At 32.5% G+C, this 15,304-nt stretch overlaps 1 protein-coding gene and 1 non-coding gene across 4 annotated transcripts; one reads left to right on the top strand and one right to left on the bottom strand.

Annotated features, from left to right (window-relative positions):
* The first annotated feature begins 6,789 nt into the window (after positions 1 to 6,789).
* TRNAE-UUC (transfer RNA glutamic acid (anticodon UUC)) lies at positions 6,790 to 6,861 on the top strand. The gene has a single exon. It is a non-coding gene; the product is annotated as a tRNA-Glu (tRNA).
* Positions 6,862 to 12,425: 5,564 nt separating this feature from the next.
* LOC125207723 (heat stress transcription factor A-7a-like) lies at positions 12,426 to 14,032 on the bottom strand. Of its 3 annotated transcripts, none has more exons than XM_089060505.1 (3): positions 13,809 to 14,032; positions 13,416 to 13,664; positions 12,426 to 13,250 (listed from the first exon to the last, which is right to left on the bottom strand). In XM_089060505.1, exons 2-3 carry the CDS (start codon positions 13,623 to 13,625, stop codon positions 12,612 to 12,614), a joined length of 849 nt encoding a protein of 282 aa, XP_088916631.1. In that variant the 5' UTR covers positions 13,626 to 13,664; positions 13,809 to 14,032; the 3' UTR covers positions 12,426 to 12,611. The 3 variants fall into 3 exon arrangements, with proteins under 3 accessions (XP_088916631.1, XP_047963147.1, XP_047963145.1); XM_048107190.2 differs by having other exon boundaries at positions 13,416 to 13,693; positions 13,804 to 14,032; XM_048107188.2 differs by having other exon boundaries at positions 13,416 to 13,693; positions 13,809 to 14,031.
* Positions 14,033 to 15,304: the final 1,272 nt, after the last annotated feature.

Raw genomic sequence — 15,304 nt, forward strand, 5'->3', positions numbered from 1 at the left:
TATCTTAATAGTACTATATTATAAGTTAAATCATCCAAGCTTAATACTCCACTATATATATTGTTTCAATATCAAGGATCAGCCTTCACGTTACTCCTCCATCTCCATAAAAACTAAAAATATTTAGTACTAATACACCTAAATTTGTGTCTCATAGCCATGTTTACTAATCTTGAAGGGCCCTATCTAATCCATGACCTGTTTTTAATCAACTATTCCTCTTCAACATAACTAACTTCAAAGAATGCAAAGAGTGGGTGAAAATGTTTATACAAAGAATGCTTGGGGTGTGAAATGTATGGTGTGACTACCTTACTTCAATTGCTTGAGTCAACGCAGACATCTGCCTTCAATACGGGAGCGTAACGGTTGACGTTACTGACGTTACATACATTTATCATGAAAGTGAGTTGGATGTGTGTAGAGCTTAAACTTAGACGGGTGCATCTAAACATGCCTCACGAAGTTAATGTGCACGCGTGGATAGCTACCTGTCAAGCTAGGTATACTTCTTTGCCACATTGTTTTATTTGACGTGTTCAATGCATAATTCGACTATTTTAATTTGGTTTATTTTTGTGGTCCAAAAACCAAGAAGGCCTCGGTGAGGCTGGCGGGCACCGGGCGGTCAGTGTGTGGTTTCATGAATATAATCCACCTAATCCAGCCCATTTCCTGTGCATATTAATAATTAAATGTAATAATTTAGTCTCTTAAATATAAGTTTAATGAAGACTCTTTTTTTTAATATGAGATTAATTAACTCACATACTAATTAATCTCATAACTTCATATAATCGTGACAAACTTTATCCTATTATTTCTCAATCACCAGAAATCGATTTAAAGGAAACAAATATACCAGGATCATCTACCTAGAACGTAGATCAATTCCATATTACTCCATCCATCTATCAAAATAGATTAAAATATATCACAGGAAATCGATTTAAAGAAACAAATATATCACGGTCATAATAGTAAATTTTTCATCATGATCCTTAGTTTCAACTTACAACAAAATCATCAACTAAAAGGAAATGAATGCCACACACAAAAAAAATTAAAAAATGTTTTCAGATACCTCAATTTCGCAATAGAGCATAAGCGAATCACACAACTTTTGATATTCTTTCGTGGGCCCACATGCAGTACAAAGAGATTAAAATCGAAGTTACAATCTCCATGCTTTAATACCAATAGATTCTCAGTATAAATGTACCAAAAAATTAATTCTAAAATCTAGAAAAAAAAAAGACATAATAATAAAAACTCGATAGCTTTTAGATTAGTAGACTTGCACATAAAATGTTTTTTCGTATAATTATATTATAGGAAAAAGTAATCAAGACTTAATTTATGACACCTAATTCCTACTATATCCTTATTTGGTTTCATGAATATAATCCACCTAATTCTGTTTTATCCTTACTGTGATCTCCGATGAAGAAAAATTAAGAGTTAGTATTAGTTGATTAGTTCTTCCCCTTAAATTATTCTAAAAACCACAGAAAATATAAAATAACCTACATAAATCCCATGAATACCACGTCATTTCATGCCGGTTAAAATAGAAAAATCAAAATAAAAGAGAAAAGAACAAAACAATATTTCTGTCGTGATCCCATGGATAGGTGAAACTGCCACATGATCTGATCTTGCCCGAGGCAAGTTAAGATCATGCTGGCAGCTTCAACTACAACTGGTCCACGTTTCATAGCTTCATCTGAGGAGTGAAGAAAAGAGAGAGAGATTTATATACAGAGAGAAAGAGATGTGGAGGACTTATGCATGAAGTTTCCATTTTGTATTAGGGGAAAGTTAGAAGGAGAATGGATGGATATATATAGATAGTGAGAAACAAAAGAGGGGGTTTTTTCACTAAAAATTAAATTTGTTAATATAGTGGTGGCGTGTTTTATTAGTAGTCAAAAGCAAAGGGTCGAATAATTTAGACAAAGTTGAATATTGTCACGCCCACGCCACCACAACATGCGCCCTAAATAAAGCCTGTCAATACTTAATTCCATTTCATATTTTTCTAGTTTTATTAGGGCCTAGTTTCATTTTTTTATATATTAAAATGTGGTTTATATTATGCATTTATGCATGCGCCTAAATAAACCTTATGTATCAATTATCATGCATGCATTTTGAAATAAAACAAAAAATCATGCATGTTTGACTTTTACTAATTTCAGTATGACCTCCATTTGGAAATAGTTTTGAAGTAATCCTAGAGATTTTATTTTATTTGCATTCGGTGTGTATTATGTGATACTACAAAACTAATAAATAATCTAAATTGTTTTTATTAAAATAGGGCATTAATTATCCTCCCTAACACCATCCTTAGCTCTCTCTCCCTCTTCCCATCCTGGGCCATATATAGTTACGTGGGGCATTCGAGTTTTACTTATGTTGAAATGTAATCAATTTGACAATAAAGAAAAAGAAAGAATCACAATACTATGTGCTATATGTATATTTTTATATTCAGGTCGGTGGGGTGGAACCCTAACAACTAGTGATTTATGAAAGTAAAAGTTAATCTTCGTCATAATTTAAAGTTTCATCCATCTCCTAAAAGTTTTTTCAATTCTTTTTGCCAATTTGTGTAGTGCCCTCAATTTGGATGGTCTGGCCTGAGTGACAAAACAATTAGTTTTAATTAACTAGTAAGATAGTACTCCCTCCGTTCCATAGTGATGGATGCGTTTTTTTTTCGGCACGGATATTAAGAAAAATTGTGTTAGGTGAGTTAATTAAAGGGAAAATAAAGTGAAAAATGAAAAAAAGGTAGAGAGGTGAAGAAAAGAAAAAGTAAGAGAGAGTAAAGTAGGCATGGAAAAATATATTGACTTTTATTAAAAATGAAATGACTCTATTACTATGGAACGAATAAAAATGATAAAATAACTAGTACTCCAAAAATAATAAAGGAAAATAGTCGGTAATAGTACAAAATTTGTAATTTTACTTTGCAAGTACCAACTCAATCATGTCCTTTCAATCTTTTCTGCAAATTTGATCTTTCAACAAGTGTACTTTTTCTTTAATCTTCTCACACTTGACTTTATAATTTTATAATAATAATTTTAACGATTTCTCACCTTAATAATTGCTGAACTAAATGAAACCCTGGTTTAGCTGATAGTCTTATACTCCACCTTCTTAACCTTGATTTTTGAATCTTTTTGCTAAGTACATTAGCAAGAGAGCTTTCTCCGGAGCCCATCTCAGAACCTATTTCCATTTTTTCTGCCATGTCAGCAGGCCCATCCCAGAGTCTATCTCTCTACAATAGAGAACTCATCCCAGAACCCATCCCAGAGCCTATCTTCTTCAATCATATCATGTTGGAGTGCATGATTTGCTCTCGCCAACGTCGGAATCCGAATCCGAATTGTGGGTGAAATTAAACATTTCTAGTGAGAAATAGTGAGAAAAATTGTGAAGTAAAGGATGTGGGTGTGTGAAATGAAGAGAATTGAGGTATTTATATAGGAGAAGAAAATTAAAAAATTAATTAAAAAAAGAAAAAAGAAAATCGGCTCCGCCATCGCCCCGAGCCTCCGCAATGGAGGCCTATCGCCGGCCGATGCGGAGCCGATAGGTGCATCGGCTTGGCCGATTTATCGGCGGAACGGCGAAGGCGAAGGGGAAGGGAGATCGGCTCCCTCCCCACTATGGTGACCGGTGATGGCTGATTGGGGGGCCAATCTATTAGCTCTGGGAATGGGCCCCCATTGTGAATGCCCTAAAAGATTTATTAGGCTCGTTTATTTATGAACAACAACAACATCCTACCTAAATATGCTTTCTCAAGACACTTTATACTACTTTCTAAAAACAATAATCTACATAGATCATTTTTTTTAACAAGACGAAAATTGAAACAAACTCATAGAGCTCAACCACCCCACCCCACACATCTAAGACTAAAATGCACAAATGATGCAAGCTGGTAACAAGATCTGTACCATGGATACCTTCACCAGTTTCCTAATAAGTGTTTATCCCGCAGCCCAATGAAGACAACAACTTCTTTTCAAACATGGAATGCCATTTGTCAGATTCTTGCTATTTCCCACATCCAATGTTGTCCAAAAAGCAATTCTTTAAAGACATCACTATGAATATAGTAACATACTCAACTCCAATCTATAAAGCCAAATATAAATCATATACAAACAGACATGCAACATCCAACTATTTCTATTTAACCAATACTTGCTGTCATGACATTGACCCTTTCTCTCTCTCATCCTTTTTTTGTATATTTTTAATTTGATTCCTTTGGTTAGGTCCAGGCATAATGGATCCAATTGGTGTATGCAGAGTCATTTGTATCAAGAAAGTGGAAAACCCTTCATATTCTCATAAAAAGTTCCCACACATAATGGCCTGAAGAAGACTTTCACCAACAATTATGGGGTTTGTCCTAATTATCATGTCCATAACTATGATTAGAAAAAGCATTATAACTGTGATTATTCTAAACTAATCATCCCATTTCGTGCCTAATGGTTGTGGGAGGCTTGGGAAGGAAGTATATAAGTGATGTGTAATAATTGAAACTATGATGGTTTAATTATTTTACTTGCTGGGGTGTCACAGTTGGTATGTTAACCAATCTTATTATGACAACTTAGACTATCTTCGACATTTATACAAAACTCAAACTCATTTTGGTGTAAATGTCATATTCAATTCTGATTTTAGTCCAACCATTTACACTAACTCAAATTTAAAAGAATATTATCTATATTAGACCTTCTTTACTCACAAAATTTCAAAAAGTGATTTAGGTTTGTTCTAGTGTAAACCTAATATTTTACTCAACGACCGAAAATAGGATTGCTTTTGAAGTAGCATTGAAGCTACTTGTCTACTCCATTTTAGGCTTTACTGTAACATTGAAGATGGTCTTATCTTAGTGATCAGTATTGTGGGCTCGCATTCGTTGGATTGGTAAAGAACTTGCCTTGCAACGCCTTACTAATCTATCTCACATTTGGTGTGTTTCTTGTTCTTTGTATAAGGGATGAAAATTTTTGTAAATCTTGAACTATGTTGTTTACATGCTCGCAAATGGTTCATGTGTCTTTCTTCAGCTTTTGACCTTCTAGGACGAAAATGCCCCCCAACTCCTAAAGAGTATTAAGACTTCATGTAATAGCTTGATTATTGAATTTATTATTTATATTTCTGTCAAAGTACCTAATATGGCACTGTACTAAATAAAAATATCTTTTTGTTCTATTTTCGGAGAGTTAACACAAGCTGCCCAAATACTTGCCAGCTCATTTATTTAACTTTAGATAGATAGAAAAAATAGAATTAAATTTTGACGATATTGGAGATATTGATGGAGTTTAAGTTTTAATATTATCTCTAGATCAAGTTTTAAGATTGATTAGAGTTTGTCATTATATATGTTAGACATAAGGATTTGTTAAATTTATTATTCTATCTGGATTGGATTGTAATATAATCAATTATGACTTATGAGTTCTACTAAAATTTGCTTACCGTCAATGATACTTATTTATGGGTGTTTTTATGGGCAAAATTTGGACTCATTTACAATTACAAGTTATGGGCTTTGAAGAAAGTATAGTCAAAATATTGATTTGGGCTTGGGCTTTAAATTTAAGTTCAAGTTGACTCGATATCACATAAATTGGATCAAATCAATGCATACTTGGTGATTGAATTATAAACATTTTCTCTAATTGGGTATTCAAACACTGTAATATGAATCAGAAAGTGGTTATCAAAATTTATACTCTTCAATTCAATCGGGTCTTTATTTTAACTTTGTATTATGACTATGTTATTATTCATATTACAATGTTTACTAAACTATGACACGTGTATCAAATTGGTCACTAAATTTTAATTTGCTTATCCTAAATTCGTAATCCACATATAAGTATAGACTGCATTTCTCTAACCGGGTCTCCAAACTAATTAAAGTTTATTTCATTCCACATATAAGTCTATAACTATATTCACTATTCACCTCAATTATAGTTTAATTGACACATTTATATAAGTATCTAACCAAACCAATTATGGTTTAAAGATTCCTCTAACAAACACTTAATTCTCAAGGACTTATTATACATAAACTCAAGCTATAATATGTCTCAAAGCTCAAAGATCTACTCGCAGAAGAAGAACGTCAAAATTGAAAACTAGTGTTTGCATTTCTTAATTAAAATAAATAAGTACGGAGTATAAATTTTCACTACAAGGCGGGTCAGGATATGGACTTAAATTCATAGTATTTCATAGTTACATTTATAATTCTGGATTTAAACTTGTTACATACGATGCGATCTAATACATGGAGCCTTGTGAAGAGGGTCACATTCGACATTTTCAGCGAAATTCCAATAAAAGGATTTAATAGATTAAATGTTTCATTTGTGATTAAAATAATTTGTCAATCACTTTCCTTCACTATAAATGTTTAATTGTAAAATTATGAATGTGCCTTCTAGATATCACACATTTCATTTATTTTGAAGCACGTGCAACTAGGGCCAAGATGTTCACTATTGAAACTACCTTTTTCAGGATTGCCTATTTAATTTGAGATATATTTTTATTAGAAATCTTATGGAGTATGATAATTGTTCTTTAGGAAAACACAAATAGTGGAAAAGTAGCATAGAACGAAAATAACATCGAAAGTTTGGATATTACCAAACCATAAAACCTTGACAAAAAAAAAGAGTTAGTAGTCATTAGGAATAACATGTAACAAGCTTGTAACAATCCGTTGTCGTCCAGCGGTTAGGATATCTGGCTTTCACCCAGGAGACCCGGGTTCGATTCCCGGCAACGGAAATTTTGTTCCCTCGATGTTTTTAGATTATTTTCTTAGTATTTTTTATTTTTATTTACACATGCACAAATATATTCCCGCATATTTATTTAACTAGTTTTAATACGTGAGACATAATTTTATTTAAATTCAAGAAAATACTTCCATATACATAAATAGGGTCTTATTCTAATGCTTATAGCACTCTAATCCAAAATCAATACTAAATCTCCACCCTTGGATTTTAAAATGAGTGGATGAGATTAAAGCTCACAAATCTCAATAAATAGTAGACAAAATATCAACAAAAGGGTAATATCGTCATTATGTTATCATATGATAATTTTCGTGGGTGTTTTTTTATATCAACATTGTGTATTACAAATATCAACAATATGATATAAGAATATCAACATTAGTACAAGAAAATATCAACACATATTTATTGAGCTTTTTACATGGTTTTATTGAGATTTTTTGATATATTTGTTGATAAAAATCTGGGTATCAACATTTACGAAAACTAAAATAAAAAATATCAAATTTCATCATCCGAACGTCGTCGGAACATATGCAATTGAGATCTCGTTGGAATCCTTATTAAATTATCTTTAATTTGATATATTTTTTGCGAAAAAAATAATTTAAATTGAGAGAGTTACGTAAATTTAAAGATTTGAGATGATTTTGAGGAGAGAGAAAGTAGTTAGTTATAATTACTACATATAGGATTGACATTACTACCCTTTTAATTTAATTAATAATTATTTAAATTTAAAATATATTACACTTGACATTATATTAACCATAAGATCTTCTAATCTAATGGTTGAAAATTGGTCTCAATTTGGGATTGGTAATTAGTTAGCAATTGATTACCTCCCTACATAAATATATTCCCACATAATTCATTTTAGTTTTATTGTTTATATAATAAAAATGAGTTAAAGTAAGATTTATAATAACAAGTGTACGCTATGATTGCTTTAAATATTAGCTAGCCATTTGGATAAACACATAAATACATATATTACTACGGAGTACTAACTTTTTAAGGAATAGCTAGGCATTATATTTCCACTTATAGACTAACATTTTTTAATCATGTTATACTACTAACCTTTTAAAGGAATAGCTAGGTATTATCTCTTCTAGACTAATTTTTTGAACTAAATTAGCAATTTTGGTCTGTAAAATTGACATTGTCATTGATTAGTTGATGATTCAAAATGGTCACCAACATAATGGTGACCCAAAGAATGTTGGTATGGGGAAGGAGTTAATCGTGATCAACATGGTAATGACAAATAAAAATGTTTAGAATGTAATATAAACCTATATTTTGAATATTAAAAATAATAAAAAAATTTAATGATATATTTCATATCCTGAAATACATATTTGAGAAACATATAAGCACAATTGAAATGCATACAAGATTACAAGAATGATATAAGAAAATTTAAAATTTTATTTTATTTAATTAAATTGTAATAGGCATATTCAATACTTAGTATTTTAGTAAAACACATCCTCGCATTGCACACGTCCTCTTTCCCCCTCTCTCGTGCTAAATCACATTTGCCAAAAAGAAAAGAACAAAATGAAAAAATATTCAATGGACCTTCCACATTAAAGTGGCATTATGAGGTGGTGTACTCAACCATTAAATTTTTGACAAATGGAACCATAATATGTAATGAATATTGCAAAATAATTCAAGCAAACCTGAAGACAAATAGGGCTTACAATTTTCTTCCTTAAGAAAATATTCAGTGGACCTTCCACACCAAAGTGGCATTATGAGGTGGTGTACCCCAACCATTAAATTTTTGACAAATGGAATAAATGATTAGACATGCCAACTAATGAAGGTATTTTTAGAAGATATTTATTAAACCACTTTTATAGAATATTGCATAATCTTGATGCTTAAAATATGAAAATTTTCAATATTTTTTCTTCCTATATATAAATATATTGACACACTTATATAGTTATAATTTAATTTTTATTTTCATATAAATAACCTATTTAATGCATTAAAATCTTAAAAAAAAATTATTAAACCACTTTTATGGAATATTGTATGATCGTAAAATATAAAAATTGCTAGTAATATTTTTTCCTCCTATATATAAATATAGTTACATACTTAAATAGGTATAATTTAATTTTTATTTTCATATTAAGTTACTAAGTACATGTAACTCTTTAAATGCACTAAAAATAGAAAAAATTAAATTATAATCATACTTTTTGTTTGTGTGTATTTTTAGTTACATATATCCTTTTATATATAAATATATAAGAAAAAGAAAATTATAACCATAAAATTTAAATATTACTAACAAAGTGTTGTACTATGTGATTATATTTATTTTTTATTGTTGCCAAATGATGAATACATATAAAATATTAATATATTATATATATAAGTATGCAGTGTATATCCATAGGGAAAAAAATATTGATAATTTCAATATTAAAAATTACTATGTATTATTATATAAAAGTGATTTAATGCATATTTTTTATAAAGTAATTTTATGAATATCTTCTAAAATTAACTCTATTAGTTGGCATGTCTAGTTGGGTGTGAGGTATTTATTTTTTATTTGTCAAAGATTAATTAATTGGGCACACCGGACTCTTTCCAACCAAGACGACTCTTTTTCCAATTCAAAATCTTTTTTAGGAGTATATGATTCTTATTTTCAAATATGTGATCTTTTATCCAACTCATATTGTTACTTTGGTATGAAATATCCATCGAATATTTTCTCGAAACGGAGGGATCTTCATTTATTTGTTTAAATAAAAGTAGTACTTTTCAAAGTGACGCATTCTCAACAAATCTTAGGCCACAATCATAATTTGAGAGCAATAGAACAATCGCTGGCCGCCAAAATATTATCACCGACAATGTCTTAGTTTTAAAAAAAATCAAATCAAATGCCAATTTTAGAAAATATCAAACCGACCAAGTTCCTAGGTTTATTTTTTGTCGTTGTCCTCCACCCACTTTTATTTATTATCAATGAAAATAGCTAAGATATATATACCTGAAATTAAATAATATTCACTAGTTTCGTTGATTTTATTTCATGGAATCACGAGCAAGGAAAAAAATCTAGAGCTCTATCAACTCTTCATCAAGATGAAATGGAACAACGTCGGCTTTATTTAATTTATTTTTTAATTTGAATATTTTTTTATTATTGTGGTATGCAGTTCCCAGATAAAAGATACTCCTATACACCAAGCAAGATAAGAGAGTACTAAAACACATTATAAGGTTCATTTATTCGTGCTTTTTTATTTTATTTAATTTTCTAAAAGGTCATTGAAATCATTCGCAAAAATAGTTCAATGTAATTTCTATACTTCAGTTTGATCATTCAGTTAAATAGGTGAATCTTTGAGTTTGAATCCCTCGTATCACGACCTCACGCTTTTTATGTCGTTTGAAACATCACCAGATATATCGATATCGTTACTTTATACATAGATGTGACAATTGAAAAAAGTTGTACAAATAAAATAAATATTCTTTCTTCAAATGTTACCAAATTTCATGATTTACATAATTATTATCTTTATAGTTTTTGTATATATTTATATATTATACGTATAGGAATTCCTTGATAATTAAAAATATGGATGTTAATTTTATTGTTAGCATTTAATCTGATTAGCCTTATGAGCTAAACCAAAACCTGAATTATGGGGATCATCGTTCAAATCTTTTAATCTGATTATCTCATAATTCAAGTAAATATATGTTGGTTTCGTGATTTACAAGAGATAAAACCGAACGTAATACAACCCAAAAGAAGGAATACAGAAGAAGAAGTGAAAGGATATTACAAAACAAATTCGAAACTGTAAACCGTAAAAGAATTAACCGAGTCGAGGAGGCCTCTTTCCGCAAGACGAGATACGCCCCGGTAGTGCTTTTCGGATTGACGTTTCGTCCCCAAAGATAAAACGGCTACATCTCTAGTGAAGCAGCACCGCTATCAACAGAGCTCCGACGAACTAGATGGAGGAGAGGGCAGAGCTTTCGACAGAAAAACAATGCAGAGAGAGAGAAGAGAGTGTATGATGCGGATTCTAGGTTCTGGTGTATAGAATGCTAGAATGACTAGCCTATTTATAGGCTCAATCCATTGTAGGGGTCAACGCAGCCTTGATGGCTGTCATCAATGCTAGACCGTAACGGCCGTCGGTTACGAGGTGTTACAAGCCGTTACAAGCTCAGAGCTAGAGAGGTTGAATCTAGACGCTTCTAGATTCGATCATGACGTGGACTATCACGTGTCAGCCATGTTGGCTTCTCGCGTCATAGCACCAAGCCCACGACCAGGCCCAAAGAACAGCCCAAAGACCAATTGCCAAGATCCTAGTCCAAGTAGGCCCAAAGAACAGCCCAAAGAACAGCCCAAAGAACAATTGCCAAGATCCAAGGACAAGGACAAGGACACGGGCCGTGCCCGGGCACGAGCACAGGCGCGCGGCTCGCGGCGAGGCGGGCGGCGCGCGTGTGCGCGCGCGTGTGGGCTCTTACAACCTATTTTAGTCCACTATAATTATTACATGTAATAATCCTTCTTGTTAAATACTAGTTTAATAAGGTTGTAACTTTCAATGTGTGATAATTAACTCTCTTAATTATTACCCTAGCTTCTCTCATAGCTCATTTAAGTTTGTAATTTTGCACAACTTTAATCCATTATTTCTCACTCACCGGGAATCGGATTTGAGAAAATGAATATATCACGATCATCTACTCCGACGTAGATCGACACTATATCATTTAATTTCACAAAATTAAATGTTTCGTTAAAATTATAATTGGTCAAAGTTCATTGACCGGCATAGATTTCAACCGTATATATTTTTCATAAATAAATCAAACTTCAAGTACATATTTTCCCATTCACTCAAAAATGTAAGCTTCCCTGGCCTCTTGGTGTATAAAGGGAAATAATTATGTTTTTAAATAATGAAAACAACCCCAAGCACCTAAGTCTAGATTTTATTAATACTACTCATTCCATTTAAAAAAATTAGTGTCATTTGTGATGACACAAGTTTTAATAAAAAATTGGTAAAATAAAGAGAGAAGTGAAATAAAGTAGGAGAGGAAATAGAAAAAGTTAGAGAAGGAAAATAACAAAAATATTGACAAAATAACAAAAAAACTTTCTATTTTTGAAATGAGACTATTTTTTATAAATATTCCAAAAATAGCAATATGAGACTATTTTTCGTGGAGGTAGAGCATGAAACAAGCGTTACCAAAAAAAGAACAAACATTAGTACCACTGGCGGACACAAATAATGATGGGGGAGGGCTTAAGCCCTTCCCCAATTTTATTTTTTTTTACTTTTTTAGTTATAAAATCTTATAATTTTATTAATAATCTGTGTGAATTAATGTGTAAAAGCTCCTACCAAATTAGAAAAGTATAAGAAAATTATTATACCATATAAAATTTGAATATATAGCCCCTACCCTAACAAATTTCTGCGTCCGCCACTGATTAGTACTATTGTATTAATAGAACATGCAACAGAGATAACAACATCAACAACCGTAATAGTTATAACAATAAATCTGAAGAATCAAATTAACCACAAAATCTGTTTTCAAATCGCTCAATTCCCTCGATGATTATAACTAACCAAAATCTCACTAGAGAATTTCATCCAAATTATTTAAACCTAATGAGCCTCATCACTACAATTAAACACATTCCTATGCATCTCATCCATCTTCATCCCTCTTTTCCTCCTCATCAAATCCCTGATTAAACAAATCCTCCCAAAATCCCTCGTCCAGCTCCCTATCATAACTCGCGAGCTTCTCGAAATCCGAACCCTCGCCATTGCTCGCCAGTTTCGCCTTCCCCAAACGCTGCATTTGCAGGGCAAGCGCCTGGAGCTCGGACATCTCAAATTCGACCTTAACATCTTTATTCAGCCCTTTGTCACTTCGACTCGTCCCCATCCCTGCATTATCCTCAATAAGCCTCGACCGCTTGTTGGAGACGTCCTGGTCCAGATCCTTCCTCTTGTCCCTCTGCTGCACCAACTGATTCATAAAATCAGGATTCTGCATAGCCTTGGACAAGAATCTCATCATCTGCTGCTGCTTCTTCTCTGTTCCTTGCAATCTCTGCTCCATCTGCTGAATGTACAACCTGTTGCTCTGCTGCTGCTGCCTCAGCTTCACCACCTCCATCGTCAGCACGTGCTTGTCTCGCCTCAGCCGGTCAGCCTCGCCGTCTTGCTCGACCGGCGCCTCTGCCTTTTTCCTCCTAATGTTCTTCAAGAGATGCCTTTGGCCCCTCAAAAACTCATCATTTGCGAACTCCCATTTCTCGGAATCGATCTTCTTGAACCCCTGCACAAACATTGTATCAAATTCCACTCCTTTGAATGGAATTTCACTAATCAATTTGGATAAAATTAAATAACAATAATCAAGTATATATGCAAATGAATTACTCCTAATATAATTACCTTTGCCTCTTTTCCATATGAATTACTCCTAATATAATGGACTTACATATGTGTTGAGCTGTCTGACGAAGCTAGAGAAGTTGTTGTGCTTGAAGTAGGCAGGCAAGAGCAGAGATGCGAATGCGTTAGGATCCCAAACAACAAAGCTGTGGCCGCCTCTGCTCCAAGAAACGATGTTTGCGGTGGAGGAGTCGTCAACCATGTCGAAGGTCTTGGTCAGAAACGGCGGCGGCCCGGCTTCATGCAGCCCCTCCATCGGCTGTGGAGGCGCTGGATCAGATGACTCTAACTCCTCCTTCACTCGGAATCTTGAGTTCATCAATACTAGCAAGATTTTGCCAAAATTACAAAAAAAAATTAAGAAATTAATTTTACTAGTTTGAGTAGTACTACTATATATGTTGTTGTTCAATATTTGCAGAGAAGATTAGTACATTACTTGTATATATAATTTCCGACAGTATTTGAGAAATGAGGGAGGAGCTTTCTTCTTTGGGAAGTAGTTTGGATTGATAGGATGGTTGGGTTGGGGTTGGACAAATGCCAGTTATAGCAGACGAATATTGGGTTGTGTTTAAAAATAGAAATGAAGTATTAGGTGATTTATTTATTTGAAGAAGCTTTATATTTTATTCTTAGAAACTTCTCGAGTTCTGAAAGATTCAGGTTTGCAGCAATTAAATTATTGTAGAGAAGGAGTATTTATTTATTGTTTGGTTGTTTTGTCGTTGCATTCTTGTTTGGGCCCTTGGCATTGGTCGGTATATCAATGGAATTTTTTGGGAGAAGAGGGCATATTGCTTCCCGCGTGTCGATTAAGCATTTCCCGTTGTATAAATGTCGCATATCAAACTGAATAAGAGCATTCTCGTCCGTGTTCTTACCGTCCGTGTTCTTAAATAAAAGCATGGAGGTAGGCCCGAACCCACTTTTACTACTTGTCCTTAGCTAAGAGCACAACACCCACATCCATGCTCTTTCGCGTGGACAAACTCAAGGGTCCCACCATTCGATTATTCAATTTAAATACTTCAATTACTAAAAACATTTCTACAATATAAAAATACATTAAAATATAAAAATTACATAATTAAAAGCCTAAAAACTTAAAATTACATAATTAAAATCCTAAAAACTTAAAATACATAATTAAAATTTGATGTGAAAAGTGGATGATGAATGTGTGTATTTATAGATGATTTTGGGATAAAAAAAAATCAAAAAAATTCAAAAAAAACGTCCATAAACGGCTCTATTTTTGGGAATCCAAAAATATATATTTTTTAAAATTTTTGGTATTTTTTCGAATTTTTTTTTTGGAAAAAAAAAGTCAATTTTGCCAACGACTAAGCCGTTGGCCAATCACATGGTGCCACGTAGGGCTGCTTAGCGGTACAGATGGACGGCGTAAATTAGTGGACGAGCTTGTCCTTGCCAGCGACACGGACGGACGGCGTTCCACTAACCGCCGCTGATGCTCTAAACTTCATAGTAGTACTACTACTTTTTATTCTTTTCGGATGTCTATAAATCAAATAGTAGTAACTAATGATTTAAGCTGATGATTAAAAAAATTAAATAAAATGAGAAGCTAAACATCGTTTTTTGATAATTCTGAAAAGAACAATTTTTATATTAAAACTGAATACTTATAGAATTATGGAGAGAGTACAATTTTATAGAGTAAATTGGAGTATGTGTAACATTCATGTTTGATAAGTTAGTAATACCAAGATAGGGAATTATATAGGGACATTTTTAATTGTTTGATATCATAGTTAAGCTTAACTCAAAGTCCAATATAAGACCAGGGCCCTATCTAATCTTACCAAAATTATAACATTAACCTTGTTTATGTATCTCACCAATTTGTCAAGTTAAGCCATGTTATTTAATATACAATACAAATTTAGATAATTTCTTTTCTATCAAACA

The sequence above is a fragment of the Salvia hispanica genome, chromosome 6 (assembly GCF_029641045.1).
Source record: "Salvia hispanica isolate PSC_SH4W2 chromosome 6, Shi_PSC_v1, whole genome shotgun sequence".
Taxonomy (NCBI): Eukaryota; Viridiplantae; Streptophyta; class Magnoliopsida; order Lamiales; family Lamiaceae; genus Salvia; species Salvia hispanica.

What these genes read in the sequence shown, in the direction of transcription:
- LOC125207723 (XM_048107190.2), bottom strand. Translation starts at nt 13,688, where the DNA reads ATGAACTCAAGATTCCGAGTGAAGGAGGAGTTAGAGTCATCTGATCCA. An exon ending in TCAGACAGCTCAACACATAT is followed by an intron (nt 13,251 to 13,415) that starts GTAAGTCCATTA and finishes ATGTTTGTGCAG; the next exon opens with GGGTTCAAGAAGATCGATTC.